Here is a 20,866-nt window from a genome sequence, read left to right as displayed (position 1 = left end):
AAATTGTTACAATGCGCCGTTTATTAGCGCCATACACCAAGAGGTGTTGTATATGTCTGCCAATGTCATGCGCCTATTAAACACTGCCAAGCAAATTTCCACTATATATCCCCTTGTCTATGGAGCCTCGGGTAGCACGATTTGTGAGGGGTTTTTCAGGGTAGAGGCATTTGCATTGACATATTTGGCTTCCTCAAAGTCTCTTTTGATGCTTCAGTTTGATGATGTAGCTGCAACAGTGCTTCATCCTTTAACTGTACAGAGGGGAATCACAGCCACCTGATAATCAAGTGACTCATGTGCCATTTAGAGTCTGCTGAGCTCTGAGTTATACAGAGTAAAATCAGATCATTAAACATCTGTTTTGTTGTTTCATTTGACAGTTGAATATCTTCTTTTACAGTAAGTATAATGTAAACATGGCAAGCACTATAATAAATCAGCCTTAAATCACAGAATTTTAGTTCAGATTGCAGAGGTATTCTAAACTCCTTAATCCTTTGGATTAATTGAACACCCTAATCCCTACTTAAATTTATTGACTAGAGTTAAAGGTGCAATAATACCTTCATGGGAGAGTATACCTTTGCATATTTGATTAAGGAATTTAAAACTTGACTGACCTCATTGGTGGTTTCATTCACATTAAATTGTGTACACAGATTAAGAGATAATGAAGAGATGTTCCTCTCCTAAAGAATACACCAGCTTCATCAGTAGGGACATATGAACAACCAGGAAAAACTGGGCTCAGTCCAGTATTACTGCTATATCTTGAAACACCAAGGCCTTGCCTTTAGATCTAAATGTGTGACCTAAATGTGTTCCTAGATAAATTATATATATATATATATTTAACTTCCACTTTTATAACCCTTACTTAAACCGGCATAAGCAATGTCTACAAACACGCAGCAAACAACTCCAGCAAAGTGACAGATAAGATGACTGCAGTATTTGGGATGTATAATGTATATAATGCATTTTCATTTTCAGATTTAAAGGGATTATCTCACTGTTGTGTCTGAGAAAGAAGGCTGACAATGTGTCTCCTGTTTAATCTGAACTGTACTCCCAACTTGATACTTAATAGCTAATAGTCAGTTGTATGTCTAGGATAGTTGTTCATGTCTCCAGTAAAGGTTTACTGGAAAGTAAAGGTGGAGACAGGTGTGACAATACTGCATTGAGAATTGTCTCTTTCCTCATTGAAGTCAAGTGCAAGAGGTAAATTGCATAAAAAGCCAAGTGGATGACTGTGTCTTTCAGGAGGACAGTGTGACCCGAAGTCAAAAGCCTCCCATAACTATCTCCTTTGGTGCCAGTTACGTTATACAAGGCAACATTATATAGCCCTGGCACAAAAATGTTTTGACACATGTTATGCTACAAGGTCATATTCACCATTGCCAAAAGGGGAAACTTACTTAACGTAAAAGCAGGGCATTTCATCAAAAAATCTCTTGCACACCGGAGTAGTCTTGGTGACAGTTGCATAGCCACGTATTAAAAGGAAGAAAGGACCTGAAGAAGGTCTTTGACTGAAATGTTGTATATATTAAAGGATCTTTATTGAGTAAGTGGAGACAGTGTGTGGGTGTCCCTTGTTTTTGAAAATAGGGCATTTACAATTTTTAATGTATTTTCCAACAGGTCACAGTTTAAGTTCCACTTGTTTGCGTTTTTCTTCCTCAGACATTGATCACAATGTTTGGAATCCAGTATCTTTTGCACAGGCTAGCTAATGTTAAAATCATGCATGGAATTAGTCAAAACATTCTTCACAAGACAAGCTTGTAAAACTAGCGAGCTTGGTCATGTCAGTACTGACAGTGCCTACTGTGTCTTACCTTGTCTTTACATCTCCACTAGGTGGCAACAAAGCAACAGAAAAACAACAGCAGGAGCAGGGTCAAATATACAGTACAGTTCACTGTACACTACAGTTGAAATAATGTAAAATTAAGTAGAATAATGAAGTAGGCTATAACAAACAAAAAGGGTGATTTTTAGACCAATGATACATATTTGCCTGTTCAAAATGAGTGGAAAAAAAGTGAATGTCTACCTGCTTTGTTTTGATAAATACCTTACTTACCACCAAGTCTTACTCAAGATTAAATGTTGTAAAGCAACAATAGCACTTTCACACTTGAAATTCCATTACATTATAAATACAGTCCGCAGAGTCAAACAGCAGCCAATGTTGGATATTTCAGCTTCGGTGTCTTTGCACATTTTGCTGACAACACAACAATGTGGACATCGCTGCTGTAGTTCTTGTTCCTAGACTATCTGTTGTATTCTTCCATGGATTCATGTGTGGTTCAGGTTTCACCTGCTTGGGGATCTGTCACTGTTTTTCCAATACAATAAAATGCAACAATGTGACAGAGGTGTCTGCTCTTACTGGGATAAAAGACCAAGTTCACACCACTGAGATGGGTTTGCCAATGTGGTACAGATTTCACAGTGGTTGAGTCCACTGTATACATTTATGGGGACCTGTAGTTAGGCCTACTAGCAGATCAGGGAAGTATGTTAATTTGCTGATATAATTTTTGCTGTTTAGTGTTTGTTTGGTGGCTCATTCAATAAGTTAAGGTGCAGGACAAGACTTGTGTTCATGTTTGTAAGGTAGATAAGAAGGAGACTTTAGCAGGAAAGCTAATGTGGGTTGTTGTTCAGAGTCTGTGGCTCTTGTGTTGCGTAGCAGGATGCAATCAGGCTCAGTGTGACCATCTGCTCTACTAATGATAGAACACCAAATTACTGCTTTATGCAAGATCTGATTTGCTGTATCAAAATAAGGACTCCATCTACTTAGACGAATAACGTCTTTAAAAATATATTTTATTATATTAAAAAAATATTGAGTATAAATTTCGTCTTGGTTTCTGATATGTTGTCAAAGGAGAACACAGGACTAGTAGTTTACAGAGCAGACATGTTGCTATATTTCACTTTAAATTGGACTTAAAATCCTTCAGTCAGTCTAGATGCTGAATGATGTTACTGCTAACAAAATACTGTCTGTCCTTTGTACAGTTCCAGCTGTTCCAGTGCGTTTGCATTGTGTATCAGGTACTTTCTGGCTCAACTGTTAAATACAACCACTGGCCTGCCTTCCCAGAGGCTGGCTGAAGGAGACATTTTTCTAACTTTAAATAATACCACCAATACATTTGAAAATCAATTTGACATGACTTTTTTGTGCAAAAAGGTATCATTTTTATTTGACTAGGACTTACTAGAATTGATAACTGCTTTGAACCATACAGTAGTTCAAGTTAAAAAAATACACTTCCTGATATTGTTGTAGCTCTCAGTAGTGTCCCTGAATGCTCAAATTTCCTCTCCGAGTTCACAGATAATGTGACACTCAACATGGTTCACACAACTATTGGAAAATATTACTGGGTAAAAAAATGATTTAGTTACTGCACAGTTTACCAGTAACTAAAATAGTTAATGCACAAAAACGTTAGTGTGTGTGAGAGAGTTAAATTTGTGGTTGAGGCTCATCTGGGGTGTTTCAGGGCCTGATTAAAATTTCATGATTGTTGTTTTAGATGGCGGTTAGAGAATTCAATTTTCTCCAAGAACACCCTTTCCTTTTTTCCATCAGTCCTTGGCTTTGAAAGAATGCACCGATGTGATGAATGATAGATGGCGATCGGGTGTAGTTTATGCCGGAATTAACAAGCTCTGCCATTGTGGTGAAATGTGCAGTCATGCGTGCTCAGTCCCCCTGGACACACTCCACTCACTGCACACTGTGCAGAAAAAAGGCTGTTCATTATCATCAGTGGTGAGCTGAATAACATATGTGCATAGACACAAGATGTGCCAAATAAACCTCAAAATGAATAAAACAAAATGTAATTTACAGACTTTACAGATTAATGTTTAAATATATTTGATTTCAATTTTTAAAAAAAGTTAGAAATAATTTTGTTGTACTTGGTGATTTTTTTTAATCATTTAAATTTGGCTTTGTGGTTAATGACGAATTTTTCTGTGGTGTGAAAAACTCAGATCATATATTTATTATTGCTTTACACAGACTTTAAGGTGACAGAGTGTACAACTAAAAATGAAGCTAGAAAGGAACTGAGTTACTGTTGCATCATAAATATTATAACATGTATATGTGTGTGTGTGTGTGCACTGACAAAGCTATACACTCTTTGGGGAAAATAGCAATGCTCTGCTCTGTGCAACACACTCACAGCACACGTCCAAGGTCTTGGAAATGATTTTTTTGCCCTCTGGCAGTAAGCCAGATGAGATGCTTGAGAGAAGAAAGAAAGTTTCTTTTACACTGTGGCTGCCTGTTAAAATCAATACACATTCTACCTAAAACTGTGCAGTCTGAGTCTCCACAAGTCTGTATATTTTAACTCACCAGAATATAATTGCTGAAAGTTTTGCTCAAAAAGCCACTATGAAGAGAGGAGAAGTATTTTTCCATCCAACTGTATGTTAGATCTGTATCTATAAAGAAGTAGCTGCCAAATAAATGTAGTGAATTACAATATCTCCTCTGCAAGAGTTACTGTTACTGTTTTACTGAGGGTCTCTGATCTTGATACACCCTCTTCAGATATTTGCATAGAACTAGTTGATAGAAACACACTGATTTATCCTTTCATATGCCAGCATTTTGGAGATGTGTTTTGGAGATATGTATTAAGAAATATCTGATATGGTTTTTCCACAAAAAAAGTATAATTACCACTTAAAATCCTTAAAATGGTATCTACTCCTTCTCCCTCATTCACAATCCAGAATCAACGGACCCTTGCTGCATGTCACCCCGCCCACCCACCCAAACTCTGCACATACATCATTCTGCACAGAGAAGTTCAAACAATCGAAAAACATACTTTTGAGTGGATGGGTCTATAAGAAGAAGCTAGATTGCTGGTGAGGTGGCAGGGAGACTGTGTTGTTTACTTTGAGACAGATTGGGATATTGATGTGGGAATACTTAACAAACAGATACAGTCAGTGTCTCCTCTGTGCTGAAGGGAGTTGTGGGAGGAATTAATGACAAAAGGCTCCCAGCCGTTCACTGTAGGAACCTGGTTGTACTGACTACATTGGGCCACAGTGCACTGGGTCACAACTGTGTACAGTATAAAGACAGTTTATAGAGCAGTGTGTGAGGAGACTGTAGTGTAGAGCTGCAACAATTAGTTGATTAATCGAGTAGTTGTCAACTATTAAATTAATTGCCAACTATTTTGATAATAGATTAATCGCCTTGAGTCATTTTTTAAGGAAAAAATGTCCAAATTCTCTGATTCCAGCATCTCAAATATGAATATTTTCTGGTTTCTTTTGTCCTTTATGGTAGTAAACTGAATATCTTTGGGTAGTGGCTGAAGATGTCACCCCGGGTTTTGGGAAAACACCATTTTTCACTTTTTTTTTTTTTTTTTACATTTTAAGGCTCAAACAACTAATCGTTTAATTGAGAAAATGAATGACAGATGAATTGATGATGAAAATAATTGTTAGTTGCAGCCCTACTGTAGTAATGGATGGATCCTCAATTGTAGGGATTTTACTCCACATTTAAACAGAAATACAACTCAGGTCAAAAAAGTACAAATGAAATTTCATCAAATTTCAGTAGGGGTATCATTCCAGCATATATCACTCATCACCTTTACTCATTTACTTTGGACAATTCAAGTGTTCTGCTTTATCCATTTTAGATCAAACAAGGAAAACTTGAATTCTGTGTTAGTTATGAATCATACATTTCTTGCAATTTACTGCTGGTGCAGTGCTCATGCTGAGCTCAAATATTGTGTAATGAACAGTTCTCTACTGTGCCTGTGGTCAGTTTTACTCCCACAGATAATCACTCTCTTTGCAACTGGTCTCAAAGAGAGATTGTAGCAAATGTCTCTCCTGCCTACACTCTTGAGATGCATTTAAGTCCTTGTTAGGCTACACAACTTATCATCGGCTTTACAATGCAGGGTCAGAAAGATTTACTGTGCTGAAGGGGGCTTGTAGCTTTTCACATTTGAAATCAAATTTTCATATTGGAATGAAGTTAATCCAAGATAGTTTGTCCAAATCTCCGGCAACCCACGTGTTGTAAAGATATTTATTTATCCTTCTTTTATTTGAAGCTCATTTAATGGCTAGTTTATCTCTGTCAACTGTATCATTTCATATTTGTTGGTTGTGAGCATACCACAAAATCAAAATCAAATGATGTATAAATGAAAGTTTTGTAGTTTTACACAAGAGTGAACCCTCTCTCTCTCTTTTTTGATAATATCAATTTGGCATTAAACAGGATTAACCAATTTAAAATCTTTAATCTAGGCTCCCAAAATCAGAAGTCATGAAGAGATAAATACAGTTTAAACAAAAAAAGAAAACATGTAAACTGAACACAAGTACTGATATATGTACACAGTAGAATTATCCAGGACACAAATAGGTCCTCACCATTGGGAACTTTTGGCACAGGCTTGGTGTGTGATACATGTTTTATTAAAAATTGTTGTTTCCAGGTGGAGATGTGTGTGTGTCGGGTCATGACAGCGGGCCAGTGTTTGAAGAACAGCCAAGAAGTTTAATTTACCCAGAGGGCCTGATTGAAGGGAAGGTGACCCTCAGCTGTCAGGCCAGGGCCAGTCCAGCTGCTTCCTACAGGTGGGTAACACACACACACACACACACACACACACACACGTTGTCATACATCACTTTTGGGGACATTAGCTAGACTTACATTAATTTCCTGGAGACTTACCTTAACCCTAAATCCCAAAAATCAACATTTTACCAATTGGGGACATGAATTTCGTTCCCAGCTGGGCAAGCCGTCCCCAATTCACTGGTTTGACAGTAGAAATTTGTCCCAGAAAGTAGCCTTTGACAAACCCATACACACACACACACCCACACACACACACACACACACACACACACACACACACACAGCTGGCCTATGAAGGTTTGTTCTTTAGAGCACTGAACCTCATCCTCAAATGATGTTGAATTTCACAGAGAGCGAAACTAATGGCACATTCAAACACTTCTCACCAACTTGTAAAATTGAAAACTTCAAAGTCTACCACCAGACTTACTCTAAAATTGCTTACAAATTGGTAAATCCCAGCAGATACAGACAAGCTACATGATACCCAAGTTTACAAGTTGTGCCGTTGTACTTCAACAAATGAAGGAAAATTGGAAAACAATGTACTGCACTAGTCTAATGGTAAATATCAAAAAATAACTTTCATTTCTCTGTGACTTTAATTAAAAACTTTCCTGGTAGTTTGTTTATGTCAGGTTCACAACTTTGCAGTGGAATTTTTCATTGTCCACTTCATGTAAAGAATGTAACTGTGATATTTCCTGACCTTGGTGTGTGTGTTTCCTAAACACAGAGACCCAAAAGCTTTTGAACTGACCTTGTCATCCTGTATTCTCTTATTTATATGTGGTAATGCAAGTGACAGAAATCACCTGCAGCCTTCAACAGTGTCAGTGTTTTCTCACATATCAGAAGTTGATCATGTAAATGAATTAATTAAGAGAATGTCCACAACTGAGCGTCATGGGTCAGGGTTAGTCAGTGTTTCTTGTTTTATAGCTGTAGTTTCTGATGTCCTCATGATTGTTTAATTTTTTATGTATTTTTTTTTTTAATTTGATGTTCTCATCATTTTGCCCCTGCTCTTTTTTTTCTTGCAGATGGCTTGTGAATGGCACAGAGGTCCCGCTGGGTTTTGACTTGCGTTACACTCTGGTGGCCGGGAACCTGGTGATCACCAGCCCTGAGCCTAATCGAGACACAGGCTCTTATCAGTGCCTGGCCATCAACCGCTGTGGCACCATCATCAGCCAAGCAGCTAACCTCAAATTTGGCTGTGAGTGAGAAAAGGCCTCAACCTTTTGATCTGTTAGAGCTGCCTGAGTAGCAGAGATACTAGAAGACATAAAACAGTCGATATTAATTTACAAGATGTACTTCACATGAACTCTCCACAAATGTGAATATTTTGTTTAATACTAAATGTGTATTCTTTCTGCCTCTGTAAAGATCTGTGTATGTGAGTAATCTTTTTTTCTTGTATTTCCTTCTCTTTTTCTATTTTACACCTTTGCCTCTTTCTTCAGACCTTCATGATTTCCCTCCAGACAGCAGGAGTCCTCAGACAGCATATGAAGGCATAGGAACTTTCCTAGCGTGCCAGCCACCCCCACATTACCCAGGTATCCCCTCTTCTTCAGGGTTCCTTCACATCCTGGAAAACCTGGAACATTTTAGACAAGTTTTTTTTTTTTTTTTTAATGAGAGAAACTGTTAAATAACCTCGAAAATAATGTGCTGTCAGCTAGAAATTGTTTTCTTTCACTGAGAACAATCTCTCTTAAAGGACAGGTTCACAATTTTTCAAGCTTCATATTGGCTTCTGATAAACTTTTAAATACATTTTTACACAGAAGGAGGACTGTGGATTTTGTCCCCCATCACTTCCATTGTAAGTGCATTATGAAGGGATCTTCTAATGGTCAGTATGAACAGGAGGAATGATTATGGCAAGAAAAACCTATTTCAAAGCTCATCTGGACACCTGACTGTTATTTTAAGACAGACTTGAAAATTATCCTTTAAAACCTGCAACAGCCAGCAACAGACAGGACAAGTTCACAGTCAAGAGCTGGTCAGAGTGAGTTGAATTCGCTAAAGTTTTAGAAGATAAGATGAAACAATTTCACATTAAATGGACTCTGCTTACTATAAGCTGAACTCAGAGCTCTAGCATAATGGTATGTAGTACAACCCAGTAAATTCCAACTAGATTACTGCTTAACTCGCACCAATCTTTCCCCTCCACAGCTCTGTCCTACCGATGGCTTATCAATGATTTTCCCAACTTCATCAAAAACGACGACGGCCGCTGGTTTGTGTCCCAGGTAACAGGAAACCTGTATGTGGCCAAAGCAGAGCCCAATGACACTGGGAACTACTACTGCTTCACCACCATCAACTTGGACATCAGCACCAAGAGCACCTTCAGCAAGGCCAACCAGCTCACTGTGCTGCCTGATGGTATGAAGGCTTCACTGCTGCATCACTGATACACTAACAGCCACATGTAGTTGCACCGTGGCTGCATGTAAATGATTTCTAAATATGAAAAAAAAAAACAGAACTGAGTTTGGTGTGGGTGTAGGCATGTAGTGATGTTGTACGTGAAAATATATATCAATACAGTAGGCCTGGTTATCTGGATTTAAAATGTTAGTTACCATCATCATAATTTGACATCTGAGTTTAGTTTTCCAAAACATACTAATAATAATAAAAACAGTATAATCGTTATTAAGGTATTTTTAAAATAAGAAACTATTTTATTCAGTAGCATCTATACCTGTACTAGCTTTTGGTACATACTGTACTCAGATCTATGAATACAATCTATCTCAAAAAGAAAGTTCAGTAGCCAGGCCTGTGTTACTGTGCTAATGATAGCCTTTAATAGATACATTGGTGTTCATAACAACAAACGGTGATGATGGTTAACAGACCAGATACAATGCCTTTCTATCTTTTTAAGCATATTTTGACTTAATAATTTCTTTTATTGTTTTTTCTTCTTAACAACCAAATCAACATTGCAGACACCATCTCAATCAAATTTACCAGATGGCCAGACATTGTTACCCAAGCCCTCTGTTTAAGAGTTAAGGCTGATCTTGTTGTTCCTGAAAGCATTTAAAAAGACTGCAGTGTTTGTTACACCTCACAGCATGAACATAGGGATCATGAGTGGCCAGTATTTTCTGAAAAAATCTTGCTCCTAGCCAAAATATCGGACCAAATGAACAGCCAATATCACTAGCAGAGCACATTTCTCTATTGTATATGCTTAAGCAAATAGCAAATACTTGATATTGACATGTACAGCACAGTACCAGTGCAGGACTCCCTCTTAGACCATATGAGATACACAATCTGAATGGAATTAAATTTTTGTTTAACTGTAGCCAGTCCCAGGAAGTCGGCTCCAAATATCAAAGTGCGCTTCCCAGCGGAGACCTACGCCCTCGCAGGACACACCGCCCAGTTAGAGTGCTTCGCCTATGGAAAGTAAGTTTCCAGACTCATGTGTCAGCGGGCTATTTTTGGTAGTTTTAGTACCACTTGTCTAAATCTTTTGCTCTTTCTCTTAAACTTTTTTAATTACTCCCAGCTGTGTCTGGTGACCTTTCACTGTCCTATGTTCTTCCTCCTCTGGTCCCTTTTCCTTCACTTTACCTCTAACTTCCATCCACCCTGTCTCTACTTTTCATCTTAAAGTCCTGTCCCGAAACTGCGATGGAGAAAGGTGGATGGATTGATGCCGTCCAAGGCAGGCTCCAGTGCCGAGAGTCCCACCCTCATCCTGCCAGACCTCTCCTTCGATGATGAGGGTGTTTACGAGTGTGAAGCCTACAACTCAGAGGGAAGTGATACATACCAGGGACGCATCAGCGTGCAAGGTGATAAGATATTCTTTTATTTTGCAGCAAAGCACATATCATCATATTCTTCTTTTCATGTCTTGTGTTTTTCCCTGCATGTGTGGTTTTTCTTGTCCTGTTCTCCAGCTCAGCCAGAGTGGCTGCAGGTGATGAGCGACTCAGAGGTGGAGATCAGTTCAGAACTGCACTGGAGTTGTGTGGCTGCTGGTAAACCACGACCCTCTGTACGCTGGCTACGCAACGGACAGCCACTCATTACACAGGTAACACAGAATACAGTCACTGTAGTGTAGTGTTGATGTCTAATGTTCTTGATGTCCTTCAGTGTAGAGGGAATATCTTCACCCCGAGAAAGTCAACTCCATCAAATTAGAGAATATATTAAATCCTGAAAGGGTCAGGGTTGCTACCATTTCTCATTAAAGTAGAGTGGATATATCTACACAAAGGAAGTCAACTTCTCCTCTACTTCTTATTAAAGTAGAAGGAATACTGTAGTAGTGTTTCTCATGCTGATGTGAAAGGTTCTCATCCATCTTTTGCTCAATAAAGTCAAAGTCAAGGGAAACTTCCACTCAGAGAAAGTTATTTTTACCGCTTTCCTCAGTAACATGCACAGTGTGAGATGAGACTAGTGATGATGGAATAAAACTGATGGATTGAGATCATCTGGGGGGTAAAATGGTAATTTTTTAGTTTGTGTGTTTTGTTTGGTTTGTTCATGTGGGTTTAACAAGAACACCTCTGTTTGTTTCCAAACAGTCTTAGATATTATATTTAATATTCAGTCTGTGTTCTCACTCTATTCTGAATAGTCTGTGTCATGGCCTGTAAGTAAACTTTCCATCGCCAATTCCCCATCATATGTCACCAAATACAGAAGTCATCTGATGATGTTACCCTTTAATGAATCAGCCTCTGACAGTCAGACTTTTTGAAATTATTAATGAGAGCTTTGATAGCATTTGGACCAAACTTCAGGCAGTTCATGTATCTGCTCAGCATGAAAACCCACACTGAAGAAATCTACAGCAGCAACAAATGGCAGACTCTCAGGATAATGAGATGAATGACATGTGTAGTACTTGGTTTTTAACTTTTAGCAGACTCAATAAAAACTTTCAGTCAATGTACCACTTTTTCACTCCACGACCACATACTGTCTCCATGACCTCCCCAGGACCGAGTGGAGGTGAACGGAGCTCGTCTTAAGATCAGTAACCTGGCCCTGGAGGATTCTGGGATGTACCAGTGTGTGGCTGAGAACAAGCATGGTACCATTTACTCAACCTCTGAGCTCAGAGTCCAAGGTAGGAGAAGAGTTCCTAATGACTACTGGTACCTTGATTAGATACTGACCTCAAACAGCCACCTTGTTTTCGGGGTGCCATGCCATTGGTCCGATGGCCCATTAGTCCGAAACCCCAATAGTTCAAAAAATTTCCCATTGGACCAAAATCCCATTAGTCTGATGGCCCATTATCCCAAAAACAAAAGCCCACTGCTCTGAAGACTCATTGCTCCAAGAATACAAACTCTCTATTACAAGTGATCTATGTGCAAGTGATCATTTTAACCCAAACCATGACCATGTAAATTAACATATCAAACAGACTTTTCACAATTCACTCAGTTCTTCTGATAAATTTGTCATCATGTTTCACAAAGCAGAACTCTGATTTAATGAAATCACATGTTATAAAAATTGTGTGGATGTGCTGCCTGAGTGGTGGTGTTTAAGAATGTCAAACAGTAATGTTACACATCTTACTTTAGAACTGTTTAAGTTAAACATCAGCCGAAATGAAAATACTTTCTTTACGAGTTATACAAAGTCATATGTTGTGATTTATGTTATGATTTATACGTTATCTGTTAAATTGAGCAATATATTAACGGAGTGGAAAGTAGTAAGGCCAGCAGACACTGAACTCCAACTCCAGAGTGTGTATTTTCAGAGCAACGGGCTTTCAGAAATGTTTGCTTTTGTTTTTGGGAGAACAGGCTGTTGAACTATTGGCTTTCAGTCCAATGGGACATTTTTCAAACCTTTTGGGTTCCGGAATAATGAGCCTTCGGACCAATGGACAGTCCCCGTTTACTTACTCCCTGCTGCTGCAGCTGTTGTTGTTCTGACTCCATCCCTCCATCCTTCCTCCTGTCCTTCCAGTTGAGGCTCCAGACTTCAGGTTGAATCCTGTACGGAAACTGATCCCAGCAGCCAGAGGGGGGCGGGTGATGATCGAGTGTCGCCCTCGAGCTGCCCCAAAGCCCAGCCTGTTCTGGAGTCGCGGAACGGAGCTGCTCACCAACAGCAGCAGGTATTTGACATGAGTGACCTTAGTTGATTATGAAACTGTAGCACAGTGCAGGTGCTTTGCATTAAAAACAGCATCATATTACTGTAACAGAGAATTATGGATAGTTAGTTTTTAGCAGATACAGATTGTTGTACAGTGTATAACTTTAGCCTGAGGCATTTACTTGCTATGCATTGTAACTGTTCTCTGTCAGGGATTTTGATACACACAACAGGGCACAATACTGTATAGTATTACAGTGATCTTACTCAACAATGTAGCAAGAAAAAAATGAGGATGATAAAACTAACACACATTCAAATTATTAAACAATTCAGATATTCTGAGAGCAGAATAGCTCTGTATTAAGAACATTTGTAAAGCTTGCATCAGAGCTTACCTTTGGATGGTTCCAAATTGTTATTATATGTTGTAAATCATATATAAAAATATGTATATAGCCATAATAATAATGTTCCATGTGTTTGTAGCTTTGGTGTTTTGTATAATCCAGCTTTATATTGCAGAAAACCATTAAAAATGACTGATCGGCTTGAGACATTTCTCAATAGTTTCACACAAAGAATCTAATAGCTTTAATACACCACTTCTGTGGTCCAAAAGCATGAAAAAACATATTTCTATGTATGTATGAAATACATTTCTCTCTAATTGATATTCTCTCATCACCAGCCAACTTGGGGTCTTGTGGCTTTTCTGTATGAAGTTTGCATGTTTGCTCTGTGCCTGGTGGGTTTCCTCCTGTTTCCTCTCACAGTCCAGTCATATGCGGAGTAGGTAATCTGGTCACTCTGAAGGCTGGGTTATGCTTAAAAAAAAATTAGGTGGTACCACGTTTTGTCAGACCACAGTGAGGCAAGTGTTAATAGCTTTTCTGACCAGTCACACTTGAAGGCAAAGTGAAAAGCTGTCAGTCATAGAGAGGGAGGAGAAGTGATAATCGTTTAATATGGGGATAACGATTTATATTTTCAGATGGTCTCCCTTGGAAGGTATCCACAGTGTTGTACACTTAGAAAGTGACAGAAATAGTTATGTAAAGAATGACAAAAGAGAGCTTGAGAGAGAAGTTCCAACCCTGCTTACTTTCTCACATCAGCACAGCTGGCCAATCACTGTGTGAAGGAGGTGTGAATGTTGGATGTTGGATGTCAGACTTGGGAAGGGAAAGGTGTGGGGGGAGTGGAGGTCCCAGAAACTGTTCAACCATCTGACAAGCACTTCTGATGAACCATAATGGCAGCTTAATGACTATTACTCATGGGTGTGAATGTGACTAAATGGTTGTCAGATAGATCTGTCCAATGTGTACGCTTCCTTCTCATCCAGTGTGAGCTGGGAGAGCCTCCAGATCCTGAACAGGATAAGTGGGAAGCATTTCATCATACAGTTCACAGCTTTTTTCTTTCATACAAGTGGGAACAAATAGTTGTCACAGAAATATATGATCATACTGTATGTGTGCAGATCATAGTGAATAAGAGGGCTATGCTTCTTATTCTGACTTGAGGCCGTTATGCCAAGGTCAACTGTGTTCATCACAATATTACACTATGATGAGAATGTTTTTGATTGAATTACACATTAAATTGTTATCAATGTCTATAATTTACTTACCAGTATACACTTTACAAATCTCCCAGTAGGTTAATCATTGCCTCTGGCTCACTCAGCTCCAGGCAAACATTAAAAATTGTAACTTTCCACTTTTGCGTTAGTTTTGAGCGAGGTAACAACAAAGACGTCAGCATTCAGAACCACGAGTAAGTTTCTGCACAACCAGAGAGATAGTGAGAAGCAGCTCATTAAAAAAACACACCAACTTTTACCTCATGTCAGCTGTTGAAAGATTCATTACTTGTAGTTGAGATCAAGCACAACTTCCCACATTGCCATATATGTATGGCAGAATTTATTACTGTTGATTTCATCAGATTCTGTCCTAGATGCATGAAGAGTCTGTAACCCACCTGGGCGTTTGTGTTTTTGTCATCCTGATTCTCAGATGAAGAAAAACATCAAAGTTTAGGATAAACACACACTGGAGAGTAGAGAATACATACTGTATAATATGTAATGAGAGTTACAGTGCAAGTCTTCCATTCAAAGGTTTTTCAGTCCTTCGTCCACCTCATCTTAACGTTGATCCACATGTGATTTCCTACTTGTCTGCTAGAGGGGTCAGGAGACCTTCTACTACATGTCATCCTTTTTACTCGCCCACTCCTTTAGTTTACATAATCAGTTTGTGTGATTGGCAGCGTCTGACTAAAAGTCGCTTCATGCCATCCTCCTTTCACCCAAACACATCACTCATTCAGTGCTAAAACAGCCAAGTGGGTGTTAAAACCACAGAGCTAAGACGAGTAGCTGTGTAAGTAATTCTTATTGTTACATTTCAGTTATGAGTGAACATGAGATTTGCAGTAATTAGCTCTGTTTAATGACATTTGGGAGCCTAGCTTAATTTCAGTTTCATTCAGTTTCTCATTTTTTAAAGTCATCCTCTACCTGCATCAAAATGGTTCTGATAATTTATTCACCAATATTTTGCTGAGATGTAGGGACACAGCTTAACAAGAGTCCAACAGGGCAAGCAAAACACAAGTGGCCAGGTAAATAGACAGGTTTAAAATGAACCTCTGTTTAGACCAGTTATCTAAGCCAATTATTTGTCAGTGAAGCTGAAAGTGAAACACAAAGCTGCATTCTAACTTTCCACTGCACCGTGAAACACCATGTGTGCATAAATGGAGCAAAGCCTGGAAGCAAATTCAGGTAGAAAACTCGAGTTTCCTACACATGGGTGACAAAGAAAGGAGAAATCAATATGCAGTGTGTTGCATTATTATACTGTGTCTAGTCTCATATAGTATTAATCAGCCCCAGCTCTACCCCAGCATCAGTCTGAAGGCTCTGATTCTTGTCTCCTAAATTGCAGGTTAAGTTTCTTTTTGTCACTCCCCCCAGTCTCTCTTAAGTGTATGCTGCGGAGAGTCACAAAGTCAGTTATAACACCAAACATTAATTGCTCATAGTTTGTATTTATATATGAATATAACAATTAGGATTTCTTTTTGGTTTAGAAAACCAAGCACAGTGCACACGGCGCGTAGGTGGGAGGTTCAGTCAAATGAAGCAGCACCAAGCAAGTTGTTGGTATTTTGGTGGAAACTGGGTCTTAGACGTTGCTTTGAGAAAAGATGTCTCACAACCCACAGCTGTTTCTGGCACAAAGTCACTCAGCTGCCAATCTGGTGATTTTACCATCAAGAGCCAACTAAAAACTTGGAGTAAATGCATGCTTCAAATATAAATGAATGTTTTTAATTTAACATTCTCTATCCAGTAGATACATTTTAATCATCATCAAAAAATACAGTTTATTGTGGTTAAAGCAGGAAAGTCAGTAAATCTGTCAGTCTGCACTGATCTATGAATGAATATGAGTCATTTGTATGAAAAACTCTGATTTTTGAAGTGCTGAACCAGAGTGCAGTGCTACTAGCAGGCTAGCTGTGCTTCCCTCTGGCCCCGGCTCTCTGTGTAGATCCAACCAGAGCATGGAGCCCCAGTTTGTTATTCAGGTTAAAGTAGGAAGAAGCAGTGGGTCTGTCAGGCAGCTGAGTGAAGTTGAGCCTGCGGAGGAAGCACCAGAACCATCAGGGTGAAAGGGGAAGGGGGGAAACAGTCCGTGGAGGAGCTGCTGTGTTCAGCTGCACAGATAGGAAACACCTCAGCTGACAGGATGTACCACTCTGTTTGAAAAAACTTCTTTTTGGATTGTAACAGTGGTTGGAAACCAGCGTATTAGGTGCATTACCGCCACCTTCTACTTCAGCATGTGGACCAGATATTAAATCCTACACATTAATCCTGTCTGTCAAATAAACTCGAAGAAAACTACTGCTCCACCCTCTTAGCAGGTTCATTAAAGTTTTAATGCTGAGCTCCTGAACGCCAGTCTTCCTAAGTTCTTCCTTTATATATTGTCTTTCTTGATCACACTTAGTACAATCTATGATGGCATTTGTAAATGTCTCCTCAGCCAGGTGGAAAAACACATGTGCATATATTGGCGTTGGCAGTTGGCCAAAACGAGTTGGGAAATATCGGCATATTGGCAAAAAATCCATCATCGTGCATCCCTAATCATAACTAATGATATGACAAATGATAAACATCAAAGTATATTCTTATTTTTGCAAATAGTAGGTTGACAAAACAATTCCAACTCAAGATCTTACTAGCCTTTTCCCTGATTCAACTGTATCATACGGTCCTCATCAGCGGATGGAGTTTTGGGACTTCTCGTCTGTCTTTGCTGAAAAGTTAAGCATCAAAGATCATTCTTTAAAGTGATAAGGATGAAATCATAATAGAGTTGAGTTTGTCATCAAATCCATCTGATGAAGCTTGTGTGATATAGCTGAAAGCTCCGGGATAAGCTGATAAGTGGAACTTGGGTTGGGATTGTTTGTGAGGATAGCATTGATAATGGTTAAATCTGTAAAACTCAGACTTATGTGGGAAAAAAATTGAACTTTTTAAGGCATAGTTTTAGCTAAAGTGGTTATTAGTACAGCAGCAGTGTGAAGGTTAGAGCAGTGTGCCTGTGGCTGCAATCAGCACACGAACTGGGTATATGTGGGTGGGAAAGTGAATGTATAACATTACCTTCCAGGGTGAGTGTGTGGAGCTGGATTAATGTGAAGCAGGATGCAGCTGGAATGAATGATTGAAGGTTAAAACATGCAGGGGACATTTACCTCGAAAGTGTGCATCATAACTTCCATTGCTACACCGCATACATGAGCACCCACACACAGAGCATGGACGCAATAACAGGAACACCAATACAGTACAACACAATTCAAGACAGTAAAGCTACAACAATAATGTTCTTCTCTTGTCAAGAATCTGTCATCGCTGATTATATTTAAAGTCATAGTTTGTGATGTTATATCATGTATTACCTGAGAGTTATTTCCATTAATTTCCCCAACTCCTGACATGCACTGACCTGGTTGAGGTACTGTAGTCAGTCAGCTGCAGTGTCTCTTGACCCTCCGGATGTTTGGTGTTTTCTCAGGGTGACAGTAACTCCAGATGGAATCTTGTGGATCCACAACATCAGCAGGGCAGATGAAGGGAAATACACCTGCTTTGCTGAGAACTATCTGGGCAAAGCCAACAGCACCGGACACCTGTCTGTCAGAGGTACACACACACACACACATGCAATATTAAAATGCCAAATATACTATATGTTTGAGGTAGTTTTGAAACATGTTCACTGCAAAGCATCAGAGACTTTTGCTACAAGAAATACTGGCTGGGAGCTTAATCAGCTGAGTGCGCTTGGTCTGCTACACCCAGTGGACCCAAAGGAGACCATGGCCCTGCCTAGAGCTGCGCTGGAGAGGAAACATCAAAAGCTGTGCAACAGGACGTGGAAGCGGAGCAAGTGCAGAGGAGTGCAAGCTAGGCTGACTGTTAACCCATACAAACTGGCAGTTCCAACAATCATGTTGCCAAATGTTCTCTGGACAGCAAAATGGGATTATATAAGTCCCCCATCAGTGCTGGTCAGTCGTTGACATGCAAGAGCTGTCTACATCAAACTGACACATGTACTTTTCTCTCTAAATGCACTTTAATGCACTATTCTGCTAACTGCTTGTTCTTTTTTTGTTTTTTTTCTCTTGGAATTGAAATGTTTTTATCAATTTTTTGAAGGGAATTTTTAGATACAGTATATCTTTATCCTTACTGTTGTTGTTGCACTGCTGTGGGAGGAACAGTATCTCGTTTTTTTGTGTATGCAAATACACAAGAAAATGACAATAAACTAAATCTCGAATCTTGAAATGTTTGTTTATGTTATGTGGTCTGTAAAAAAATGACAGTGGGCTGATATATTACTGTCAGATTATATAAACTCTCAAATATCATATCAGTATTAGCCTCAGAAATCCAGTATCAGTCCGGCTACATCAGCACAAATTGTTTCTCAGTGGGTAAAGATTAAGAAGGCGTAATATATGTTTTAAATGAGATTATTTTCTAATTCCTAATATCAGATCTTCTCATCTGTTGTTACACTAATAAAAACAACTTTCATTTTCATATAAACTGGACTTTCTCTTAATTTTAGATGCCTTTCTTGTCTCTTTCTATATTTTAAGACATTTTATCAAGCCAAGAAAATCCTCACCCCTGCTACTAGCTTTGATTTCAACTAGTCATGTGTCTGAACCACACAGATGCCACGAAGATCACTCTTGCTCCTTCCAATGCTGACATCAACCAGGGTGAGAATGTGACGCTGCAGTGTCATGCCTCCCACGACCCCACCATGGACCTGACCTTCACCTGGGCCCTCAACGGGGTCCTGCTGGACCTGGAGGATCCTGCTGGGCCATACCACCGGGTGGAGGGGGTGAGTCCTGGGATGCATGGTGGATAGCTTTGTGAAAATTGTTGTTAGAATGATACTTTGATGTGCAGGAATAGAAGAGCCTGTCAGACTGAAACACTGCGGTGTGATTATAAAGTAGACCTTTGTTAGTCTTGTGGTAAAAGAGAGGGACAGAGATCACTGATAGTTGAAGCTGTGATTCACTCTCATTAGTTCCATCTAGACTTCAGAACATCAAACAACAAATGAGACAGTTGACCATTAGCAGAATTCACTTGAGCTTTGTGTTGTTAGTGTTTATGATTCTCAAAATACAGACTTTCTGTCATTTTGATCAAAGGTTTTCTATCCGACTTTACTGAGGAGAATAAACACAGAGGGGATTTTTGCAATTAAATGTGTCCATTGACCTTTTACTCTTTCCACTAAAGTAAAAGGAGTTCTTTTTGCTTCTGCTGTTTGCTTTGAAAGCAGTTCAGCAGTTTTCCAATGAGGTGGCAATTACAAATCCCTTTTCTGATTTGAATAGTTTCGTTCAATTCAGTATGAACGTTTGTTGTCATTGACAATGTGGTTTGTTTTTTAAAGCTATGCTGTGACACAGGGATGAGAATATTCTATAGTTTTCTAGATTCCATGAAAAGACCAAAACCAACAATGTTTCTCTCTGTCTCTCAATACTCTCTGACTTCTCAATCTCGGGTCACAGATATATACTTTAGTTTCTTAAAACAGTTGGCTACTGTAGTTTTCAACAAATATTACTCAGACAGGAGGAAATAGTGCATTTGTAGGGGACTATTTTCAGCTGCAGATTCATCCACTTTGATGTTCTAGTGAATTTCTGGTAGCAGGACGGTGTGTGTGAGACCGAGTCAATATAAACTACAGAGTGTGAGTTCATGGTAATGAAGGAACATGTCACCCAGTGCAGCAGTGTGGCTCATTGATGTATTTTTTTATTGTTTTTAGATAACAATGGAGGTGTATGGCACAGAGGAATAATATATATCAAGCTTTGGATTCAAACACAATACTTGTTAGTAGATCAGTTCATCGTTGGTTTGGGTCTGCTGCACGTGTAATGTGTTGAAAAAATGAATGAATATCACTTATCCTCAAAGGCTTCTGGCTGTTTTCAGCTCAATTCAGTCTGATGCTGGTTCAGACTGTTTAATTTGATTCAGTAATAAACAAGGTCAATGTCAGCACTGTTTCTAAGGTTATCTAATCTAATCTATCTGCAGCAGAGTTATTGGATCATGACGTTTCTAATATACTGTATATCACTGCTGAGCTGGTAGTTTAAGTGAGGTGAGCTCCAGCACAGTAGCTACTGTTTAAGTCAGTGATGATTCAATTCAGCTGGAGGATCTGGTGTTGTCATGTACCAGTAGAGTCTGCTCTTCTCACCTCTGGTTTTACTTTATTAATATGGTAATAATTCTTCACCTGTATGTATTCGCCTGAGCTCTAGTACCAAATGTAAATGCTGTTGTAGGGACATTACCAAAGTAGACAACAGAGGTCCCAGCTATATCTTACACAGCAAAACAAAAGGCACCATACAACTATACTATATGCAAGATATTTTTGAACTATAATGAGTTAA

The 20,866-nt window shown here is 39.1% G+C and overlaps 1 protein-coding gene across 1 annotated transcript in view; it reads left to right on the top strand.

Moving 5' to 3' along the window:
- cntn2 (contactin 2) overlaps positions 1-20,866 on the top strand; it is a 75,114-nt gene that overhangs the window by 36,897 nt on the left and 17,351 nt on the right. Inside the window, exons 3-13 of the mRNA XM_067588476.1 lie at positions 6,543-6,684; positions 7,735-7,910; positions 8,161-8,256; positions 8,885-9,097; positions 10,036-10,138; positions 10,349-10,530; positions 10,639-10,775; positions 11,693-11,822; positions 12,683-12,833; positions 17,926-18,053; positions 19,100-19,275. Coding sequence (XP_067444577.1) covers positions 6,543-6,684; positions 7,735-7,910; positions 8,161-8,256; positions 8,885-9,097; positions 10,036-10,138; positions 10,349-10,530; positions 10,639-10,775; positions 11,693-11,822; positions 12,683-12,833; positions 17,926-18,053; positions 19,100-19,275 — 1,634 coding nt within the window. The remainder of the gene's footprint in view (positions 1-6,542; positions 6,685-7,734; positions 7,911-8,160; positions 8,257-8,884; positions 9,098-10,035; positions 10,139-10,348; positions 10,531-10,638; positions 10,776-11,692; positions 11,823-12,682; positions 12,834-17,925; positions 18,054-19,099; positions 19,276-20,866) is intronic.

Source organism: Thunnus thynnus, chromosome 4, assembly GCF_963924715.1.
Source record: "Thunnus thynnus chromosome 4, fThuThy2.1, whole genome shotgun sequence".
Lineage (NCBI taxonomy): Eukaryota > Metazoa > Chordata > Actinopteri > Scombriformes > Scombridae > Thunnus > Thunnus thynnus.
This window is presented reverse-complemented; position numbering and strand designations above follow the sequence as displayed.